The sequence below is a fragment of the Perna viridis genome, chromosome 3 (genome assembly GCF_037379345.1).
Source record: "Perna viridis isolate PV_CMFRI_1.1 ecotype Kerala chromosome 3, ASM3737934v1, whole genome shotgun sequence".
Taxonomy (NCBI): domain Eukaryota; kingdom Metazoa; phylum Mollusca; class Bivalvia; order Mytilida; family Mytilidae; genus Perna; species Perna viridis.
The window spans coordinates 26,419,831-26,444,244 of record NC_142447.1 but is presented as its reverse complement, the minus strand read 5'-3'; the positions used below and the strand labels follow the sequence as shown (position 1 = coordinate 26,444,244).

Genomic DNA, 24,414 nt, shown 5'->3' with positions numbered 1-24,414 from the left:
TAAACAAAGAATAGTTTAATAGTTAAAATATCACAGATACAGGTGTAAAGGAGTTGATTTACATAAATGTTTCCTACAAACAACACATTTAATATGGTCATTGATAAAAATTTTCAATAAATTACTCTTTATTCGCATCCACAAGACTTGTAGTTCCAAATCAATGTTGTTTCATTATAAATGTCAGGGCTCTAAAGTTCCAACAATTACATGTGCGAATTTTGGGGGAATTATAGATTTATAGTAAGATCAAATGGAAAAATAAATAGATGAATGGAATTTTTATTGTTTTCTTTTGCCAGAGGCTCAAGCATTTGCAAGAACTTTGCTTGGAACTGTACGAGTCTTGCATGATTTCCATGAGCCTTTACAGGCCTGAAATATACAGATATAACAAAGTACAAAAAAGAACAAAATCTAAGCTTTAATATCAAAGCACTTGGAAATTCCAAAACAAATTAAATTAAACTGAATGGAGAGAATTTAAGAAAAAGTTCTTAGTATGGAAGTATTTGGAAAGGAATATAAACTTCTTAAATTTGAAAATGTTTGTCTTCTAAATTGAGCCTTTGCTATGCTGCCCCTTTCGATGACTTTAAGTTAAAGCCCCCTCCAGTGAACCGTGGCCCATCTGTACGTTGAGGCTGTATAACTGGTGCTCCTGCTTGTGCTAGGGTCCGCTCTCTTTCCCTGAAAAACAGAATAACACCATGCTTTGCAAATTATAAAAGCAACAGATTTTTTGTGAAACTCTTTTCTCCAGAAGTATTATTTATTCATCTTATGTTGTTGCAAGTTTGATGGTAATTAAAATCAGTTATATCAGTTAATGTTGCAATATCATTAAGATTTTGCTATTTTTTTATTTTTTAGATTTCTGCTTGAAATTTATGGGTATGTAAAACTTTTTTTGTTTTAAGGTGAAATTGAAAGAAATCTTGTCAATAACAAACTATATAGACTTTAAAAATTTAACACAATATTATACTGCTTTCATTTCTCAATTTTGGAAACTTGTACTTATATAAAATACAAAATAATTGTTTGTATATGAAATCACACATATTATTTCAATACAAATACATACTTTGTTTGTTGTTCTTTCTTTTTCTGGACGAAATATTTCTTTTTGACTTCTTGAAGTTCCCTGGCTATTCTCTCTATCTCATACTTGTATTCACTGACCTGGGACTCATACATGTTCAGTTCGGATGCCATGGACTGAAAATAACGTAAAAAAACCATTGCTTAAGAAGTGAAGAAAAAATGATGAATATGAGAAAATAAGTTATTACTTCAATCTTGTAACAAGAATCCAGTGAGAGATAAATATCTGTAATTGAAGTCAAACAAGGAAAGGCATTCTATAATACTTTTTGATGCCATCATTTACAAATTCTGTACAAACAAAAGTCAACAAACGGACATCGTATGTAATATATTCTACCTTCATCTGTTTGGTTTTTTCCTTGAGTGTTTGTTGGTATATCTGTAGCTGTTCTCCAACTTCAGGCCCTGGTTGTCTGGCCAGGATGTGTTTTAGTTCTAAATATAATTTCTCTTTCTCCTGGATAAGTAGCTCCTTTTCCACTACTTCCTCTGTCTTGGAGATGAGACGTTTCTGGAGAGTGTGGATCTTCTGGATCATCTCGTACTGGCTTGGGTCACTACCCTGTAAAATTTTAAAATATAAGTTTATTGTTTTATGATTAATTACTGCACCTATTTTTTTTATAAAATAGATAAAGAAATTTCATACACATTATCTTTTGGTTAACAAGTTGAAAAACTGGGACCAGAAGGGTTATATCAAAACTGTAAATAAAATTGACAAGAGGTGTTTTCTTCAATTTTCTTAAATATTAATGTTTGTTTTTCATTTTTCAAAATTACCTCCAGTTTCCTCCATCTGTGAATGTTCATTGGGTTTTCTAATTCTTCTTCCAATGCTTTACATCTAGTCCTTTCTCTCAGCAGCTCTCTCTGGATATGGTACACTTCACGCCTAAAAACCAAAAAATAATTATTAATTCAGATGCATTTTTAAAGAAAAGAAAAAGAAAACATAAAAACATATGATAATTCAACAAAGCTTCAATGGATTTGTATGAATTTTTAGAATAATGTTTGTCCACACTTGAAGAGGTTCATTTTGGATTTTTGTTTTAGAATTATGGACTTAAAGCAACAAAAAGGGGTTCAGGGATTCCTTTTTATTTAAAAACAACTGTTTATTAACATCAGCTCTTACCTGAGATCTCCAACATTAGCCACACTCTTGTTAAGGATATTATTAGCTCTTCTCAATTTTCTGATCTCCAGTTTCAGAACTCTAATATCTTCCAGACGCTGATTGTACTGAATTTCTCCCTTGTTTAGGGTAGACTGCTGAATCTTGATCTTTTCATAAAGCAGGGCCAACTCATCATTACGCCTCACAAGTTGTGTACCAAGAATATCTCTTTCACTGATCACCTGTTCTAATTCTTTCTTCTGACGGACTCTTTCAGCATCGGCCTCAGCAATGATTTTCAACAGTTTCTTCTCTTCAGCAGCTTGGTTGTTGATGACATCCTTGCTTTCCAAGACTTGTTGTCTACTCTTGTCCCTATCAGATTTCAGGATGTCTTTGTCTTTCTCCAGTTTCTTGGCATTGATTGCAGCTTGGACTATTGCATTTTCTTTGTTCTGGATATCTTCTTTCAGTTGATCTATCAAATGGTTCATGTTTTTCAGTTTCTTCTTCATCTCAGTAATTTCATCCTGTAGTCAGAAACAAATTTATATTCAAGAAATCACTTCAAAGTATATCCTTATTCTATTTGATAATAAAGATGTAAAATGATTCTTAATAATTTTGACTTCGGTATTAAAATCATTTACTTTGTTCTTAGTAATTATTTATTGAAAACAGTGAAAGAAGGATGTATTTTAAAAAAATTGTACTCCCTATAAATTATTTTTTTTTACAATTTACATTATTAATTAGAAGTGCCCTATTAAATTGAAGGAGACAGTCTAAGGACCAAAAAAAAATGTTTTATAAGGCCACAGTATTATACTTAATCAGATTAACCCATTGCAATATCACTATTGCTCTTGTGGGCTTGAGACTTTTAAATTGTTAAATGTGAGATCCTTCAAACATCCAGTTAAGTTGTGCATGCCAGTTACTTGGACAATTATTCATGTAAAAGTGAGATATTATAGGCTAAAAGTCATTTCACAAATTCCATATTTAACCTTTCTATACTGTTGTGAGAAAGATACACAATTTATTTTAGAAAATCAACTCACCTGTGATTCAATCAAGTTTTTGCTGTACAAGTTACGATCACTTCTGACAGCCTCGTACAAGTTCTGTTGTTGTCTTAATCTAGTCTCTGCTTCAGCAATTTTCTTCTTGTACTCAAAAATCTTCATTTCCTTTGTCTTTACCAACTCCATGTGTTCCAAAACCTACACATACAGGGAGATAATCAGAACAATTTTTTATAAATTTTTATGGACAGTGATTGCGAGTTTTCATCAATGTACAAGTCTAGAGACTTAATTCATGTCTTACAAATAAACTCTTCTATGTATGTTTAGGAATTTATTACCAGAATTCTTATGAAAAAATAAGTTATCTCCCTTTTACCTTAAACTTATAAATGCACTCATATATTGTAAACTTTTACAGTTTTATTCAAAACAATGTACTTTTTCAAACAAAAGTAACTCTGTATTAAAATTCTGATAGAAAACATAAAAATGACATCCTATAAGGATATATATTATATAACTATACAAATATGTATCATGAAATATGCAGAAATTAGTTTTTTTCTTGTAACACTGTAGAAAACTACAAAACTTACCTTCTGAGTGAGATCACTGGCTTCATTGATGTACCTGTCTCTTTCTTTCTCAAGCTGGTAAATGATCTTTCTTTGTTTCTGAGCTTCATCTTTGTAGTTTTCAATATCAGACTCTGCTTTTTTGAACTTGTTAATATCAGCAGCCATTTCTTCAAACCTTTTCTGAAACTCATTCTTCATTTTCTCTGATGACTGTAAAATACACAAAAATGTCATTTACTATCTAAATGGAGTAAATGCTTGAAAAGGAGGAATAAAATTTCAACATGTCAACATTTCTTGACAAAATATGCCTCACAATGACAAAGCCAAATACGTAACTACTACATGTATATCTTTATATACCAGAGAAAGTCGATCAGGTGGATAAAAAAAAACCTGACAATACTGATTGAGATGTCATCATGTTTGTTGTATAGTTTAGTCATGAGTTTTCCTTTTCTATTGATCTCTTAAAGTAGGTCAAGATATGAAGCTGACTTCATACTGTCTGTAGTGTCCTTTATCTAAAGTACTTTGGGGTATAAAATATCTGAAACTGGGACTATTTAAAGACAATACATCATCTATATAGGGGAAAATGAGATCAAAGGATCTGGCTGAACCATGTTCCTGCTTTTTTATCAAATCAGCTTTAAAGTCTACCTCATAAGAGTAAAGAAATGGGTCACTGAGTAGCAGAGAACATTTTTCCCCATTGGAATGCTGACAGTCTATTGAAAAACATGTCTGCTACACTGGACAAATATGTTGTCGATCAAAAATTCTAGCAAAGAAAACTGATTTGATGGTGCATAAACAGGTCATGTATAATGAAATTTCACATACAAATGTTTTTTTTTTCATTTATTATATGAATCCTAATGTTACGAGCAATACATTCTTTTGGCCAAATGTATATACATGTGAGCTACCTTTTTCTCTGTCTCAAATTTCTTCTGAATGTCTTGATTTTCTTTCTTTCCACCATCAACCTTCTTTATGGTAGCATCAAGGTCTGTTTAGAAAAAAAGTAATTTGAATAAAACATAATTTACTACATTCAGGAACAGAATTTCAATCGATAAAAAATTTGAACAGATTTAATAATTAATCAATGTAGATTTTTTATTCATCTAATAGTGAATCAATACAGTCTCACATTATTCATAAGAAATGGATAGGGTCCCAATGATAGAATGTGAAAAATTCATTGATCACTGATATCTTTGACAGGTATTGGACAAACATTTCTTTTTCAGTAAACAGCAGAATGGTTTTTATTGTTAAAAAACCAACAAGCAAATGAAAAGAAATATTAATTGTTTTAATTCTTCTTATCACATACATATTTCATCACACTAACCTCTTTCCAAAGCTAAGTTCTGACTTTTTAGTGTTTCTTTCTGTTGTTCTACTTCTCCTTTCAAATCTTCAACCTGTCTGAGTCTTCGCTGGATTGTCTCCCTTACTTTGTTCAATCTTGTTGTCTCTTTCTTCAGTTGGTTGATCTCATCATCTTTTTGCTGTAAAATTGAAGTTAGTTAAACTGAAATTATGACTGAAGATAGAACTATATAGAATATGCTTTCAACTCTTTGTGGACTTAATTCATTATATTTATCTTCTTTTTTTACTAGGCTTGTTCCTATATTTAATGAAAATCTAAAAAAAAATGTCAAGCTCAATTTTCATGAGTCCACAATATATAGATTATATTGTAGCCATATTAAACTGAGTAAATTACTTTTTGTAGTTGAGTTATCCCCCTTTACCTAACAACATTATGAAGAGTAAATATCTCTTTTAAAACCACTTTCTCAAAATGATTCATCTTTTCTTATATGTGGCTGAAAGAAACCTCCATTGTTACAGTTGTACTGTATCAAGAATGTTTTCTGTTTTCCAGTATCCACAGAAAATTATGAATTTTTATTAATCAATGGTTCATGGTTAAAATAGCAAAATTCAATTTCCAATTAATCATAATTACAATACATTTTAACATATCTTAACCTTTCTGCAAAAAAAAAAAAAAAAAACAACAAACAAACTAAAATTTCACTAATGGTCACACCTTGAGTTCAGTTTGTCTTGACTGGAATTCAGAATTCAGCTGTTCAAAGTTTTGTAATTGGTTTTCATAATCCTGTTGCAGCTTCTGTAATCTTGTGGTCTGCATGTCAGCATCTTTAATAGCTCTTTCAGACATCAGCTATTTATAAAGGTATGAATAATGAATTTGTGAACTATAGCCACATTTAAAAGGTAAAAAAGGAACTGAAAAAAAATAGGTAAGAATGAAATTGTGAACAACAGACACGTTTAAAAGTTAAAAAAGGAAATAAAAACAAATAAAATATGAATAAATAACAAATTGGTAAATGTGAGCCCTAAAAAAAGGTTTATATAAATATCAAATATGGTAAGTAAAAAACTATGCAAGTATACCTTACACCCTTACACTTTATTAAGAACATTTTTAATATAAATACAGAAATAATTGTGAACATACATTATTGCAATTTTGTCACTTTAGGCAAATTCTTTGTATTTAAGATATTGAAAAAAATATTTAGATTCAATATTGCTAAAGATATATATAACGAGTCTGAACTATTGTGACAACAATCCATTCCCATTTTTCACAATAGAAAAATGCAATAACTCCTGCCTTTACCTTATATATAGTGCAACCAGTATCAAACCTGTTTTACATGCAAGGACCAAATCTTTTTCCAGCCTTGGATATTATAATTTGGACATTATTTGACTGGGGTTCCAAGGCTACTGGTGGAATTGGACCCCTGACAATGTGGACATGATTTTATCAAGCTGGTATTGTATGCTCCTAAGGTTAGTCACACTCTCCTCTGCCAGTTGCACACAGTTTGTAAATATTATCACATATTAAGTAAAGACAAACCTTCTGTTCTTTGAGCTGTGATTCCAATTTTGATAAGTCTTGTGAGTTTCTATCTGCTGTGGTTTTCATTGTTTTGATCTCTGTATTCTTTGCATCTAATTCTGCTTTTGTTTGTTTAAGCTCTCTTTCCATCTTTTCTTTCTTTCGTGCCTCTCTCTGGGCATCATTATTTTTTATTTGGATGTCTTGAGTCAGCTAAAAAAAATATATTTTGATAAAACAATTGATATAGTTTACACATACATATTTAAATCTGGTTGGTTCATTAAGTAAACTCATGATGCTTAACCATGACAACCTAACCAATATAGCTTTCATTGGACAAATGTAATAGCAACCGTGAAATTTAAGGCCCATTTGGGGCATTGCTGTACAGAATATTTTCAATCACTTTTATAAACTGAATAACCTTTTATACATTGAATAATTGGAAATAGTTTACTTAATGAACCAATAAAATACATAGTACTGTGATCCCCCAGTTCACCAAATAAAATCTTAATCAGATTTTTGTAATAACGAAGCTAGAATATGAGTCGGCTATCCTTTTTTAAAGATAGTACTTGTTTTATTTACCTCTTGTATTTTCTCATCCAGTTTACTTTTTTCAGCATCCAATTTAGATTGACTAGCACTAGAGTTTTCTAAAGCTTCTTGTAACTTTGCTATTTCTTTCAAATGTTCCTCTCTCTCCTTAGTTAAATCTTCTTTAATTTTCAGTAAGCCATTGACACTGTGAAATGAATTTAAAAATAGTATCAAGTAACATCATATATTAGAAACTGTTTTTTGGGTGTAGTATAAATATATGCATATTTTCCATTTTGACTTCCAAGCATCAGCCATACTGTATACTTCTATTCTGCCCATTACAGGGCTTGATAGTTACCATTATGCATTTTATAAGAAAATTGGCCCGAATATTTGTAATTAATTGTAAATACAAGAAAAAATTTGTGTGTTCTTATTGCCTGATTCACAATCTAAAGTAATTCAGAATTACCTATGTTCTTGTCCCATGGTTAAATTAGCACCTTGCTCCACCAGCTTACTCAGATTGATCACTTCCAATCTTAAGTCTTGGATTGTTTCCCTGGCCCTAGTTTCTTTCTCATTTGCTTGATCCGCCATTTTCCATACTCTATCCAATTCCTACAGAAGGAAATCAAAATAATGGTATCTATGAAAACTAATTGCTTAAAATTCCTACATGCTTTAGTATTAACGATCATTAAAAGAGTTGTGGTGAAAAACACTATTCAATTTTCACTAATCTCAATTGTTTCCACATTCATAATAATCAACATAACTTAAATGAAGTATTGCAATTAACTGTTAAATGAGTATATAATTAACCAACAATCTTGTCACCTTCTTGAGTTCTGTAATAGTATGCTGATCATCTTGAGATAGTTTCAAAGCAGTTGCTACTTTGGCAGAATTGGCTACAATTTCAGCATTCAGTTCACGGCATTTCTGCATCAACCTTTTTTCTCCATCATGAGATTTTTTCAGAGCTTTGTGTAATTTTTCAAACTGCTCTCTGAACTTTTCCATGCCATCACTCCCTGTAAGTTGGTTGAGGACCTGTAGAAAAATTATTACATAGATGATGAGGATTTTAAAATTTATTCTACATGTATTTAACTTCACACATAAAATTACAGACTTGATACATTATCTTATATTTTTATGGAGTTTAGTTATGGTATCCCATTCAGAAAAGTTTTGACGTCCCATGTTAATACATCCTTTTAAGTGTTTATTTACAAGCAGTTGTACATGCTATATTTTTGAGAATACTGTACATTTACATGTGTACATGCATATGGAGTATTTTGGATCAAACTTAAATAGCTCACCTAATAAATTCTATTACTTTTAACCTGTCTTTTGAAAGTCAATCCATGCTATATTTAGCTGAATACTTACATCTTGAAAATCTTTCTCAAGAGACTCAAATGCACTGTCATCAATAGAGGATTTACCTCCCTTTTCCTGAAAAACATATACATACAATGTAAAATACAGTTGGTCAATACTCTGATGTCATGACAATTAACATTTTCAACAAAATGCAAAAAAATAAAGAACAGGGGTAATTTTTACATTGTAGCAAGTACAAAAAATGTATTTTTTAATTATTATTCTTTCTTTAATTCTGTTAGCATGAATCTTTCAACCACTCTCATATCCTAAAATTGCTTTTTAACTTATATCAAAATTAGGAAAGATAACTGCATGTGTTAATTATATTGTGCATGGATCTAATTTGGATTGACAGATGATTTTTTTTCTTAATATCAAGAGCAATCAGACAATGTTCATACATATGCCATGTCAGTTAGATTAAAACTTTGTAGTAGAAAAATTGTGATACATGTTAAGTCACACATGGTAATACTTAAGAGGTTAACATTTTTTTTGCTTGGTCATCTTGATCCCTAGCATAAACTTCAGATTAGATAAAAGTCTTAGCAAAAAGGGCTTCCTGAACTCTTGCAAATTTTGAATTTTGACTGAAATGTGTTCTACTTTCATATTGTAAATACAATATTACTTTTCAACCATTCTGTAATTTAATAGCTAAAATGCATTGGATCCTATATTTACAAGTGACATACACCAGTATTTCTGGTAGGCCTTTTTTACAGGGTAGTAAACCCACCATTTTTAAAGTGATGCCATGTGCCCTTTTTCAAAATTGCTTACATGTATTCATTTTCTCATTTTCCTCTTTATAAATGATGGGTGCACATTGCAATATATTCTACCCGTTTATCTTGATGATTAACGTAGACTGCTGATTGAATGTAAGTAACCTGTAACTGAGCTCTAATCGACAGAACCTAATTTTAGTGATTTGAAATGATTTAACCCCCTTGCTGCCAGAATCAAATTTTTTAACGATGTCACATACGTCACAATTGTTTGACATATTTCCACAATTTCGGAACAAGTGTGACATCAATTAATACTGATAAATTGAAAAATGTTGTGTACACTCACCCTTTATCAGATTTATATCAAATTTTGTTCACAAGAGGTAAAATTGTCCCTATTTCCATAATGACTATCAGTTCGAATATTATTCGATGTGCATTTCTTTTCCTTAAAACTGAACATATAATGCAAGTTTCTACAAATTTTGATTTAAACACTGACCACACATCTGTTACAGACATTAAAAACTTAGAAATATTTCCAGCAGTAACAAGGTGAAAAAAAATAAAACTGGAAGTAGGTGGAAGTCTTATTCATTTACCAATGAAGTTCTGTTCTCAATCCTTAAAATATCGTTCTCTGTGAATGTCTAACACATACATGTAACCCAGCATGACAGGAGTCACACCACTTCCTTACTAATTTGTGAAGTCAGTGTTCATGATGTCATTAACGAAATTATGTCATCATGTTTATATACTTTATATATTCCAATATTCATATGTGCATTTTATTACACCTTAATGAATCGATAACATAGGTAGAAGGAGATTAAAAGTTACAGGCTATTTTTCATTAAAAAAGGACATACATGTATATGTCCGCTTTGCAGGGAGCCGGTGATGGACACATATATTCACCTGGCAGCTAGAGGATTAATCTCGGGTACGGTCTAAAATGTTTAACCCATACCTGTACCAACTTTTCCCCATACCCAAATACCATTTTGCCAATTTCTTCATTATTACTAGCTATTTCCAGCTAAAAGTTGGTACACATTTACAAAATGACATGATGTTTAGGCTAGAAATTAATGATTGTAAAAATGTTTGTTGATAAAATTGATTTTATTCGATTTTCTGTTTTCAAAAGGTCTAAAACGTGTCACCCAAAATTCCTGTACCCAAAAATCAAAGTCCAGTATTTTTGTTCTCTGTACTAATGCAATGCATATTGGACATTAGAACATCATAAATTAACAAAATTTTCATTGACCATAAATTAAAATCGAATCAGACTCTTTTAATGAGACTTTGTTTTTCATTCTGGATAAGATCCTATTCACTCTTTGCTGGTACGGGGATTGACGCTAGGTATGGTGCGGAATTCAAACTCAATCACTTCTTTTTTTAAAATAATATCAAATCTTTCAAAACTTTACCTGAAATCTTAGGGTGAAATTTTAACCTCTTAATGATTTTAGAAAAACGTTAAATTCGACAGGACAGTGAGAAATAGTCAATAAATTGTTGTTACACCTTTTGACTTCAGATAACTGAATAAACAAGAAATATTAGAAAAGTATACATCATTTTCTTGACGAGAATTGAATTGAAACATACTTTTCACAACTCATGCAATTTTCAGTTCTGAACATACCATAAGAATGTATATTTTAGCAAAAAAATATTTGGATATGGGGAAAAGTTGGTATGGGTACATCTACGGGTTACACATTTTAGACCATACCTTATTAAACTCATCAAATTGAATTTCAACAGTGTACTTAAGTGCCCTTTTACAAGACCTGCAAGGCACCCTTTGAAATACTAGCTGGGACACTGAACAAATATTTTCAATATCTGCTAATGAGCAAGCATCACATAACCGACATGGCGAACAAGCAGAAGAAGACTATAATGACATGCCATGCATGCATTAACATGATGACAGTCCTCAACAACCTCTTGAGATTAATACACTAAAATGAAAGCGCGGTAAGAAATTTACACGCATTGACATTTTTACCTCTGCCATTATGTCTTAAATCGAGCAAAACTTCAAAATCGGGCAGAAATAATATCCATCAAAATTTACTCCAGCTCTGTTACCAAGGACAACAAAATAATATCAGTTTCGAATAAATAATTTTCGCAACAATAAACAAAATTCTACTATAAATCTAACATTAAAAAATATTTTTCAAAAGATGAAAGATTTATATCGCATATTATATAGGCTACAAGTATTTCAAGAAAGTTATTTCCAAAATTCGAAAGCAAAATAAACCTTTTAATAATGTCGCGCAATTCGATCCCGTATTCGTATACCACAAAGCACTGTCAGTTCAGAGTAAATAATTAAAATCATCAATAAAATACCAATATTAATAAAACACACTTAACATGTTTTAAGAAGATTTTTTTCTCAAAATATTTAGCGGATAACATTGCTAAATGATAAAGTACTTGTAATTCGAATAAATGGTCGGGACAGTACTCCTATCACGTTGTCAATGACAACAAAAAATGGTGACACACAGACAGATGCCAATGTTTTGATCAAAATAGCCACACAAGAGGCGAAAAATGGTGATGTTAGAGGTATTCTAAAGTTTTGTCATTGCCATTGATATAATAAGTTATTCCAAACGTGATTTATAAAGTTCTCTTGATATGAGATCTGAACTCAAATGCAAAAAAGACACAAATCATTATAAATTAAATATAGTAGAATTCAGTGTTCATTTCATTGCATTCAATAATATGGAATAAGCAGTGCCTATAAAAATGAGCACCGGTTCAACATACTTGAAATTTTGTTTTATCCCCCAGCCGATCCAGCATTTCATAATTAAGATACATGTATTAACCATAGAGCTCACTTTTTTATGGTGTGACTATGAACTATAAAGGTAGAATGAGCACATATGACCCCAATACAGGTTTTACAAATTGAATAGGATATGGTTTTATTAGGTTTTATTTTACCTTTTTAAGAAAATCCTATGAAATTTCCTAAGTCACTGAAAACAAAATTGGAGCCTGGATCCTGGAGGCAAGTTGCAAACAAAAATGTAGATATACATGTACATTATATATGTAGTGGAGAAATCATCTTGGTCAGTATTACTCTCATTTCCCTGGTCAGTTTGACTGTTGTTCACTTTTAGTTGTTTTCATGTTTTTTTTAATGTTTTAGAGTAAGCTTTTGTGACAATTTTTTAGGTTACTATCAGTTTAAGATATATGTAGATGGAATATGAGACAGGTTAAATCTGAAATGCTCCCGAAGAAACATAAATTCATATCTCCTTTCAATTGAAAGCCCTGTTGTATTATTCTTATATCCTTCCATATGTTAAAAAATCTTAATGATGTATCAATATGGTTTGAATTGTCCAAATTGTAATGGTCTGAAATGTCTTTGGGCTAATTTATCAGCATTTGTGAGGTAAAACTGATTACTTCATTTTCATAAACATTTGGGCACCATCATACTGTTGACTCTTGGGCAATCCCATTTTTAAAAAAGCTATGATTTGAACATGTCATAGTTTTCCTTTCCTCTTTCGTCTACCCTTGACTTGACTTTTTATGAGCAACTCGGTGGGTATTTCTTGAAAAGCAGAGGACGTTTACCATAGCCTTGCACCTGGTCCATGCTCCAAGTTTTTAGTGGAGTCCAAGTTGCTCATTTGCTTTTGTTTCCTTGTATACATCGTATGTATATTTGATTTTATTTACTTCTTGTTCTTTGTTGTGTGTGTCTGTTTTCCATGTCTGCTTTTTGTTCCTGGATTACATTATTTTGATTACTGCTATAACCTTGGTTCCCTTGATTATTCTTCCAAGACTGGTTTGGTTCACAATCACAATTACAAAGTACATACATAGTGTGTGTATGTGAAAATAGAGCTGCCATGGTACTGTTTTAATTCCCTGAATTTTGTGAACCAGATATCGTTGCTTTTCTGGCCATACGTATAGTGGATCCAGTTGATAATGTAACCATTCATGCTTCCAAACCTATGAAAAACAATTCTACTATTTATTAATCTTTATTGCTATTCTGTACATTTATGTTGATGTTTTGTGTAAGTATGAAAATTTTATATCAATTAAATTTTTAGTAAGTGCATGTAAAAGGGTAGTTTAATTCCTTCAAAACAATTTTGTCTTCTTTTTAAGGAATCAAATGAATTGGCTGTGGTGGACAGATCAAATATTGATGATGCAGCCTTTGAAGATATGGAGGAGGATTTTCTTGAGGTTTGTAATTCAGTAATTGGTTTCATTTATCTGTCATTGATTGATGGTTAAAGGGATATAAAGTATCTCTCAACACAACTTAGTTTAAAAATGTGACACACAGGTCAACTTCTGTTTTGGATTTTTCAACAATAAATTTTTCTCTGAATATAAGTTAAGAAACTGAAGCACCAATAAGCAGAATGATAGATACTAAATCTGATATTGATTCACAACATTATGCAAGTAAAGATATTACCAGCTGTCTTGTTTTATGTAACAACCGCATTAACTTACCCTTAAGTGTCAGTGTCTGTAAGAATCAGGCAGTGGTTGAGACATGGTATGAAAAAAATCCATCATTTTGACTATATGCACCAACAGAATCAAGGAAAAAAATTAATATTTCCCATATCATGTTGGTGTATAATAAGTTTATAATTTCATTTAAATGCAATGAAAATGAAAATTTCAAGGGCAGATAACTCTGTCAAACACCTCATTTTTCTAACATTCTATTGCAGAGATTAAATAAGGGTATTTTTTTCAATAGAGAAAGTATCCTTGAGTGATATTATATTGTCAGATTGGTGGGGTTTTGACATGCATGTTTCTGATTTTTCCCATTTTGCCTGATTCTTACAAACACTTACACATAATTGTCTATTTGTTTCTTAATTTTACTTTAGAAGTAAAATGTTATATTATAATTTGGGTTTCATGGATTAAAACTAGCAGTAGCCCATGACTACTAGGTTTTGAGTTGGGATACCAAACTTTTTGGTAAAATTTAGTTGAACATATAGAAAATATTAAACCAAATGTGGTCTGGGCTACAAGCTTGTATTTCCTAATTTTTACCCCTGGGTTTGTTCCTAAATCTACTGATTACTCCTAGTCATAGTCATACATTTTGTACATGTTTTTACATGTAATGTGAAAAGTCATCAAAACATGACTCTGTCTTCATTTTCTATACATTCGCATACGTTCGATAGGTCCTATCCCAGCTTTCTGGAGACAGAAGCCTTGAAAAGTTTCGGTCAGAGTATGAAAAGCTTTACCAAGCTTTGAAAAAATCTCATGAAGAAGAAAAAAGATTGATGGGAAAATGTCGAGAACTGAATGCAGAGACTGTTGCAAACAGAGCAAAAGTTCAGACATCACAGAAATTATCTCATGATGATCAACAGACAATTGCTGAATTAAAGGAAGTAAGTACACTTGTTAATGTCATGTTCAAACATTGGAACTCTAAGAAGGAACATTGGAAATTAACAGGACTAGTTACTATCTTCATCAGCTACAGTTATCCTCTCTTTGAGTTTTTTTTTATTTATGTCCTTACTTATAAAGAATTTCTGATCAAATGTCACTTTTTTCATATTTATTGTTTTGGACAATGACACTTAATAGATTACCACTGTCTTTTTAGCACAAAAAAAAACTCAATTTACTTTTACTTTTAGGAAAAAGCCCAAGCAACTGAGAATGAAGTGAATGCCAGGGAAAAGGAAAGACAAACACGAGAAAAGATTACTACTCTAAAGAAGGACATTAATAACCTTACCAAAGCTATTGAACATGGAGCTGGGCTTTCAATTGGTCAAGAGAAAAGGTAAAACTACAACTACAGCACAAAAATAAAAATTCTCCTTTCAGTGTAGTAAGTTTGTGTTTGTTGATTTGAAATTGAATAACACAGATTAAAGCTTGAGTGACTGGAAAAAAGAATGGAGATGGCGAAATGCAACAAATGCACTGTAGCATATAACCTAAATCCAAAATAGTAAACACTTTCAGAGGTTCCCGATAGGTCTTCAACAAATGTAATCACACATCATTAAATAAGCTTTGAAAGGCCCCAACAACAAAGTAATAAAATCAGAATGATGATAATTCTTCAAAATCAAACTAAAAGTGATGTAACGACACCACAAAGAAGGTCACAGTTATGCTTTCTTAAGCATTTTTTTTTACTAATATTAACTTACTGATAAATGCAACAACTGTAATGATGGATAACTCCAATTGAAACAATGGATGACAATATTGTTTTCTTTGTTATTCAAAGTTTCTAGTTCTTAAAAATTTTAATTGTCGTAGTGTGAATGAGCTGTTAAAAACCAAAGAAGAACTGACAAAGGAGAGAGATGTACAACTTCAGGAGATTGTCAAACTAAGGGAACATCTGGCTCAAGCCTTTTCTGAACAACACAAGCTAGACCAAGAGAGAGCAAAAACTGAAGAGAAAATAGCAGAGGTAGATTTATGAAGTAAATTTAGCTGTGAAAGAAGAAAGTGCTCTGTAAAATTATGTGTAGGGCTTTGCATCCACTCTTTATTATTTATTTTTAACTCTTGACCCAGTCTATAATTGGATAAAGATACAATACAGGTATATTGATATATCATCATAGTTTTACTAGCCTCTGAATGTTCAAAATCGCATTGTAAACCCAATTTTATTAACCCCTAAAAATATCATTCATACCTTTCAATATGAAGAAAAAGGGTTCAATTCTTGTTACAAATGTCTGCACATAGGATTTTTAATGGCAGGATGATCCATATTTCATATAGATATTTTAGTTTTGTCGCAGTACATTGGTCACATTTATTGAATACTTTGTAAGAATTTAAAATTTGTTCATGATATATGTTTCAGACATAATGCTTTGCAAACTTTATTGATTTACAGCTTAAAAAAGATATAACTGAAAAGAATAAGGATGCTGAAGAAGAGAGGAGGAAGAAAGATAAAGTAGAAAGGATGTTAAGGGATGCCAAACTTTGCTTGGAAACAAGAACAAATGAGTGTAAATCTATTGAAGAAATGATTTCTGCTTACAAGGAAGATATTGCCAAACTTGAACAGAAATCAAAAGATCTCAGGGTATGTTTAACTGATGAATAAAACAAATGAATAAGGTATTAACAAAGGTGAATCATTTTAAAGGGGTACATGTAATGAACTGCACATAAATGTATACCTCTGTTTTTCCATACCACGCAGGGCAGAAATAGTCTCAATTAGGTTCTTTTGAGATTTCAGACTTCCCAGTTCCTGTAACAAAATAAAAATGCCCCCATATCGTTGAAAACCTGATCATGGAAAATCTTGTATCAAGACTTGATTGCTGGTTTTATATATAAAAACTTAACATAATTTAATTTTAAGGTTCTGAATGAAAGATCAAAAAAGGATTATGAAGTCCTTACCAGCAGGTCACACAAACTTCAGCAAGAGTTTGAACAGCTGTCTCTAGTTACTGAACAACTAGCTTCTGAAAACACATCTAGAGTCAATGAGTTAAAGGTAGGATATGATTATTAAATGACAAGCAAAAGTCACAGCATCACCAGATGGAATACAGTTTTGTCTTCATGATATATTGATTCTATGATATGTTACCCTTATGACTAAAATTGTTTAATACATGTATGTAATATTATTTTATAATTATAGATTAATGTAATGCATTTTCCTAAATTGGCTTGAGTATCAACACAACTTCTATATCAAGCCTGAGAGATTTGCTTGAAGACTGGTATACATCAATTGTTGATGCAAAGGATGATATGTAACAATGCATTATCTTTTTAAACAGTGCACCTAAATCACATTTGTATAGTGCAACCAAAAGGGGAAAAAGGGTCATATCACTTCAAAATAGGTAGTATCATATCATGTCTTTGGATAATTCATCGATGTAGCCCATTGTGTTTTAATCAACTTTGCTCCATTTCATAGTTTAACAATTCTACAACAACATCCAAAATCATTGTACATGTACATTTAAAAATTTTTATGCAAGTTATTGTAAAACATTACAGATATTTGCTACTTTTTTTACAGCAAAAGGAAAATGAGGTGGACCATCTAAAGAAAGAAACACAACATGTAAACAAACTGAGAGAAGGAATACAGAAAAAGATCAGAGAGGTTGAATCAAGAAAGGCAGAGATTGAGGGAGAGAGAGATAAACTTAAAGATGAAAACAACCATTATCAAAACCGTACGTCAAGAATTTTCAAAATTTAATTTTACTGTGGTCCAGGAAATATTTCTTTTAATAATCATCTTATATCACAATGCCCCATAATATATCAAGGCTTCTGAAAACATTAACATAATTTACAGCACAGGACAGATAATTTTTCCATGAACATCAAAAACCTTTAAAAAATCTACCCTTTTCCTAAGATGTTATCGGTATGATATGTGGTTTTGTTTTTTATTGAATGTAAGTTTAAAAGTTTAAATACATTAAATTTGTTATCTGAATTTTTTCTTTTAACTTTTCTCCACAGAACTGAATGAAGCATACAAAAAAGCTGAGCAAGACAAGAAAGACATTGAACAACTTACCAGAAATAGGGACATTTTCAAAAAGGTATACATTAATTTTCAAATTATAGAATGGACTTTAATTTCTTTGCAAAAGCTAAGTAATAAATCTTTAGTAGGTTGTTGTTGTCAATTTTTTTTCATTAACTTCTAAAACCTGAAGAAAATCCATTTTTCTAAGGTGTTATTATTATCTTGAAATTGAGGGAGAGAGTGACTAACTTGATGATGAAGACAACAATTATCAGAACTTTACATCAGGAAAAAGATCTATTGTAGATTCTTGTTGTCATGACTTACGCTTTAAGTAGTACTCCAGTTGAGAATCATGCAATATGCAATTCATATTTTTATTTTTGATACTAGTATATTGTTTAAATGTAAAAGTAAACAAAAATTTCATATAACCCCTGTTCATAGGAGATATAAAATTATAAAGAATGCACTATACAATTAAAATTTAAGGGAGATAACTATGTAAATGACACTGAAATACAATTGAAACTATTGAATATCCCATGTGAATTAATTAAGAACAGACAGATTGGAATGAATGATTATATATTTCATCATATAGACCCCTGAAATGTGTAGCCTTTTTGGGGATGTATCACATATTACAGAATTTTTATGATTCTTAAAAAGACCTCTACTTAAATATTTTTCTTTCAGAATGCAATGAAAGCAGAAACTGCAACCAGAAAACAAGAAGAACTTGTCAAGTTCCATGAGAACTCAAAGAAACATCTTCAGCAAGAAATTGAAAACTTTAGGGAAGAAGCCAAAAAGCAGAGAAAAATTATATACCAACTTGAGAAGGAAAGAGACCAGTACATTCAGAAAGCCAGTGATTTCACACATCAGGTAAATTGAAATTGATGCCAAGTTGATATTGAGAAGGAGAAATGTTTTGACTGTAAATGTTGTTTGAAATGATTGTTCAATTGATGCATGCTACTGTGCTTATATTGAAGTGGTTGTGACAAATTGTATTGAAGGGGAGGAGACCACGTAAGTCGGAATAACCTGTCTCCTATCCGGTTTGTTCTTTGAGCAAATAAAAATTAAAAAAAAACAAACAAACGAACAAACAAATGTTACAAATGTTAATGATTTTATGAACAGTTCTATATTTGTAAATATGCATTAAATGGATCATTAATATTGTATTTGCAATTTCATCTTTTTCAGTTTTATTAATATGTTTTTAATACGAAATATGAAATGTCAGTTGGAAAAAAAAATAAAGAGAAAAAAAAGTCAATGTACATTTTAAATTAGTTGAAATTGTACATTTTTTATACAATTTATATTTTTTTTTTTATATTTTCAAATTTCTAAATAGGTTCTGAACGACATGGAAGAAGTGAAAAAGAAGGAAATGAAGATTTTTGAGCTGAAAAAGAAGATTGCTGAAGCTGAAACCAAGCTTAAACAACAACAGAACTTATATGAGGCTGTCAGAAGTGATAGAAATGTTTATAGTAAGAACCTCATAGAATCTCAGGTTAGTTTAACAATGCTTTTCTAATATGTAGGAATGAAAGTAAACAGTGCTATATCTACACTTAAGTTTTGTTATGATACATAAAACATCCAAGAAATTACTTCTGTCTAAGAAAGAAATTATTTTATTGTGATGTTACAAAGTTCTAATCACATAAAATGAGTGACATTTAACCTTCAACTGTGTAGTTCTTTGCACAATTTTTTAACTGTTTTGTGTGAATATGTGAACTCACAGTATTTTAGAACAACAGAAAGACTATTATTATTTGCTCATTAGCTTGCATGAACTTATGCATTAGGAATAAGCAGTATATCTCCCTGTTTGACCATCAACATCAAATCAATTTTCTTTGAACAGGCAGAGATTCAAGAAATGGCAAAGAAACTGAAGAACATGTACCATCTGATCAGTCAGCTGAAGGAGGATATCCAGTCCAAAGAGAATTCCTTAATTAAGTCTTATTTTGACAACAAAAAGGTAGAGAAAGACAAGGAATCATTACGTGATGATTTGAAGAAGAGAAAAGAACAGGCTCGTGAGTGTAAAGCTTTCATTGCTGCTCAGGAGACAGAAGAGAGAAAGTTGTTGAAGATCATCGCTGAAGCTGACGCGGAGAGAATCAGACAAAAGAAAGAGCTTGACCAGGTAACTTAAAAAACTCTTCCTTATTTTATAAAAATCTGGTTATTATAATAATGTCATTTGTAGTCTCCATTATTTTTGAAAGTTTAATTAATTCTTGAAAATTTAAACTGGTTTCTTGGTTTCTATCATTATGATTAGTGGTATACTAGCCCTTGTCTTGAATTATGATGATAAAAGTTAAACAAGCTCATATTGTAGTTATATAAAACTTTCTCCGTGAATCCAAATATATTGAAATGTCTTAGACGTTAATAAACTAAAAACAATTGGAATTAATTAATTATGGACTGTTGCTAAGTGATATGTACAGATTTTCTCAATTTTTAAAGAAATCATGCACAAATATTTGTAGAAAACTTTTATCATAGCTGGACATGATCACATTTTATTGAAGCTAACTACATATTTGTAGGTGATCAGTGAAAGAGATATAATTGGAACTCAGTTTGTTAGAAGTAAGGATGAGCTAAGGCAACTTTATGAGAAGATAAAGATCCAAAGATCCATGTTAAATAAAGGAGAAACTCAATACAATATGAGGACCGGGGATATAGGACTACTGAAATCGGAGATTCGTAAACTTAGGGGACAAAAAGCTGTCCTGGAGAAAAAAGTAGCCAATATTGATGAGCTCAGGTAAAGGGTGAAGATTTAAATGAAGGAGAAACTCAATACAACATGAGGACAGGGGATATTGGGCTACTGAAATCTCAGATTTGTAAAGTATGGGGACAAAAAGCTGTGCTAGAGAAAAAAGTAGTCAATATTGATGAGCTCAGGTAAAGGGTGAAGATTTAAATAAAGGAGAAACTCAATACAACATGAGGACGGGGGGATATTGGGCTACTGAAATCTCAGTTTCGTAAACTTAGGGGACAAAAAGCTGTGCTAGAGAAAAAAGTAGCCAATATTGATGAGCTCAGGTATAGGGTGAAGATTTAAATGGAAAAAGAGAAAAGAGCATTCAAATCTAATAACTCCATTCAATTCTTAGAAAAAATCTTATGTCTTCTGTTACAGTTATTCCTGTGAATTGTTTTCATTACCTATTCAGAATTGAAGACTGTAGACCAAGATGTTTAAATCCATTGTTCAGATAGCTAAATATTATTTGGAAAGTAGTGTTATGTAATTTACTTAACTAATAACATGAAAATAATGGAAATTTTGAGGTTTAATAAATTAATTTTATCTTTATAGTTCTCAGTAAATAGATATTCTTGCAAATCATTAAACATGATATATTTATTTCAGAATGGAAACTTATAACATTCAAAGAGAATTACTTAAAGAAAGAACCAGATGTACTGCTCTTGAGGAGGAGTTAGAAAATCCCATGAATATTCATAGATGGAGAAAACTTGAGGTAATGTAGTAAAAAGATAGATGCATGGGTTCAAATAATGCTTTCATAATTCAGTCACACTGGCAGCTTATTATGAAAACTGTAATTCAGTTGCTTTAAAAATTGCAACTGGGCTCTTATCACATTAGTTGTAACTCTCCACGTGGAACATTTACATTGAGGCTTTTCTTGATTCAAAACTAATTAAGGAAACATACTGTATTGCAAAACGAAAATGCAAGAAAGCATTATAAATTTAGTTTGAGATTTTATAAATACTTCAAAAGGGGAGGGATAAACTTAAATAAGAATATTCTGGTATACTCTACTATGCTTTTACTCTAAAACAGTAAAAATTCTGGCATTAAAATCTAATAAATATTAATTTTATAATCTAGGGAAGTGACCCAAGCACATATGAACATATACAGAAAATCCATGCTTTACAAAAACGATTGATTGGTAAAAATGAAGAAGTGGAAGAAAAAGAAATGTTAATACAGGAGAAAGAAAAACTTTACATTGAATTGAACCATGTGCTTGCTAGACAGCCTGGTCCTGAAGTGGCAGAACAGTTACAGGTTTATACATCAACGCTGAAGGAGAAAAATAAACAGATACGGGTCAGTTCAGTTAGATTGGTTTCATGACACTGGAATCTATTGAGTATTTATTATATAAACTTTTAAGATATGGATAAAAGGCCAAAGGTGCTAAGCTCTCAAAATGTATACAGCATTTTTGAGTAAAATCATTTCAAACTAAAAAAAAGGTTGTGAAACTATACTGGCAGTAGTAAGTAGGTTTAATGACAGATCCATATGCATATAGTTGAAGCTACAATTTATTTTCAAAAAAAGAATTGTTTTAAACATAAAATAAAATGAAATCATAATCATTTCAAGTATCAGTTCATTGAATAATTAACTATCTTGCTTAATCTAATGTGATGTCAGTTTTGATAAATGATTCATCTGTTTTCCAGGCCATGGGTCAGGAACTGCAGATGTATGAGTCCCAAGTCACTGAATATAAATATGAAATAGAAAGAATTGATAGAGAATTAAATGAAGTGAAGAAAAAATACATTTTACAGAAGAAAAAAGAACAGAGAGCAAAGTAAGTGTTTAGGTGCCTGGATGTAAAGAAAGTACACCTCTTGAATTGTTAAACTTTATCAGTTTTGGAAGTATAGGAACTGTATGTTATTGTATCATATAGAACTTATGCTTTGAATGTGATAATTTAGTCAGTGCAATATGTCAAAAGTGTACATTGTGTAATAATCATCAAGCAAACTTTCATATCATAAGTTCTGGGTACATTCATTTTAGATTTTTAGATTTCTTTTTAAAAGAATTGTGTACTTCAATGTAAATTTGACATGTAGATGCACATGTGAATCTGATATGCACCTACAGTGAGTGGATTTAGATTGTATGTGCAGCATGTATAATATGCCATTTTTGTGCAATTTGGTATATGTGCAGCATGTGTGAATCTTCCATTTTATGTGTAGCATGTGGATCAGTTATATATATGTGCTGCTTTGGAAGCTTAGATAGGCATATTGTGTATAGATGTGACATGTATGTCCTGCATGTTAAACTTATTTGTACGAGTAGTGTATGGATTTAAGCAGTGTATACATATGTACATCATAGATCTGACTAATACAGAAAATACCAATCATATATATTGCAAACTTTTCTATGCTGTAAACTTGTTTGAAGGATTTACCGCTCTGATGTATTTATGCAGCATGTTATCTAACATGCTATTGCAACATGCCTGCATCAGATGTATCATATTAGGATGTTTTGTTTTAGACTCTATTGAAATTTAACTGTAGAATATAAAAATGCATTACCTACTGTTAACAACATCAATAAAGATAATGAAGAATTACCAGTAAAATATTACTTTAAGATTAAATATTACTAATTATCTTATTGAATTCTTTTTTGCTCTTCAGAGAAAGAGAACAGGCATTAATGCAGGCAGGTCATGCTGGATTAAATCCATCACGAGTTGATGCATCTCAGTATGTTGGAGGAGGATTCAACTTCCAGGCATCAGCCTCATAGAACAAAAAAAAAATCTTGGACATATATTTGTTTAAAAACTGAAGTCTTTGGTATATACTTGGTATATTATGTAAACTCTATCTAGCTTGTGTTTTTTTGTGGAAATATGAACATAAGCACCTTTCAAGTATATGACTGTAGGCTAACAAAGTCAAATCATGACATTAAATTTTGAGTTTAGAGTGATTAAATTTTCATTTGGAATATTTTGGGATTCTCTATCTGTATCAACTGTTAACACTGCAGATAAATTTTTCGATCTGTATATTTTGTTGATACTCATTGGTATCCTAAAATAGAAAAAAAAACATCTTCATTGATTCACTGTGATAATACATTGTTAGATTTGTTATATTTATACAATATTTATGTAATAATAAAGATTTAAATACTTATGAAATGTGTTCTCCTGACTGTCAATGCCTCATTGTCTGCACCTCTAGTTATATGTTTGGTGGTTTGTGTTTTTATTGCCACTTTTGGTTCATGTAACTATGATGCCATGAGCTGATCCTACATTTGTAATTACCAACACTCTGCCTGCACTGTCTTACCAATAACTAGTACTTTGCCTGCACTGTCTTGTGTAATGCTATTAGGAAAAAGTAGAATGTTGCCATTCAGGGGATAAAGTTTGTTGTTTCCAAATTTCGGATAGTCCAAAAATATTGTATAGTAATACAATAAAAAAAAGAACAAATTCTATATGATTTTTCGACATTTTATCCCCCATATGATTCAGAAGAAAACTCCTATGAGTATGAAAATGTCCTTTAAAGTACCAGCTGAGAAAATGA

General features: G+C 31.0%; 2 protein-coding genes across 2 annotated transcripts; one reads left to right on the top strand and one right to left on the bottom strand.

The window, feature by feature from the left end:
• Positions 1 to 11,557, bottom strand: LOC148621639 (cilia- and flagella-associated protein 58-like). Its single transcript, XM_088576216.1, has 16 exons — positions 11,458 to 11,557; positions 8,698 to 8,763; positions 8,137 to 8,352; positions 7,769 to 7,917; positions 7,342 to 7,498; positions 6,766 to 6,960; positions 5,917 to 6,054; positions 5,206 to 5,365; positions 4,775 to 4,857; positions 3,861 to 4,052; positions 3,298 to 3,459; positions 2,252 to 2,763; positions 1,894 to 2,005; positions 1,448 to 1,672; positions 1,088 to 1,221; positions 1 to 690 (listed from the first exon to the last, which is right to left on the bottom strand). Exons 1-16 carry the CDS (start codon positions 11,464 to 11,466, stop codon positions 573 to 575), a joined length of 2,628 nt encoding a protein of 875 aa, XP_088432342.1. The 5' UTR covers positions 11,467 to 11,557; the 3' UTR covers positions 1 to 572.
• A 362-nt stretch (positions 11,558 to 11,919) lies between these two features.
• Positions 11,920 to 24,017, top strand: LOC148621638 (cilia- and flagella-associated protein 58-like). The gene is made up of 17 exons (XM_088576215.1): positions 11,920 to 12,032; positions 13,620 to 13,700; positions 14,678 to 14,893; positions 15,149 to 15,297; positions 15,786 to 15,942; positions 16,381 to 16,575; positions 16,861 to 16,998; positions 17,539 to 17,698; positions 17,994 to 18,076; positions 18,703 to 18,894; positions 19,376 to 19,537; positions 19,898 to 20,185; positions 20,598 to 20,821; positions 21,440 to 21,551; positions 21,929 to 22,153; positions 22,516 to 22,649; positions 23,506 to 24,017. The coding sequence occupies exons 1-17, from the start codon at positions 12,018 to 12,020 to the stop codon at positions 23,615 to 23,617; spliced, it is 2,643 nt and encodes an 880-aa protein (XP_088432341.1). The 5' UTR covers positions 11,920 to 12,017; the 3' UTR covers positions 23,618 to 24,017.
• The last annotated feature ends 397 nt before the right edge of the window (positions 24,018 to 24,414 follow it).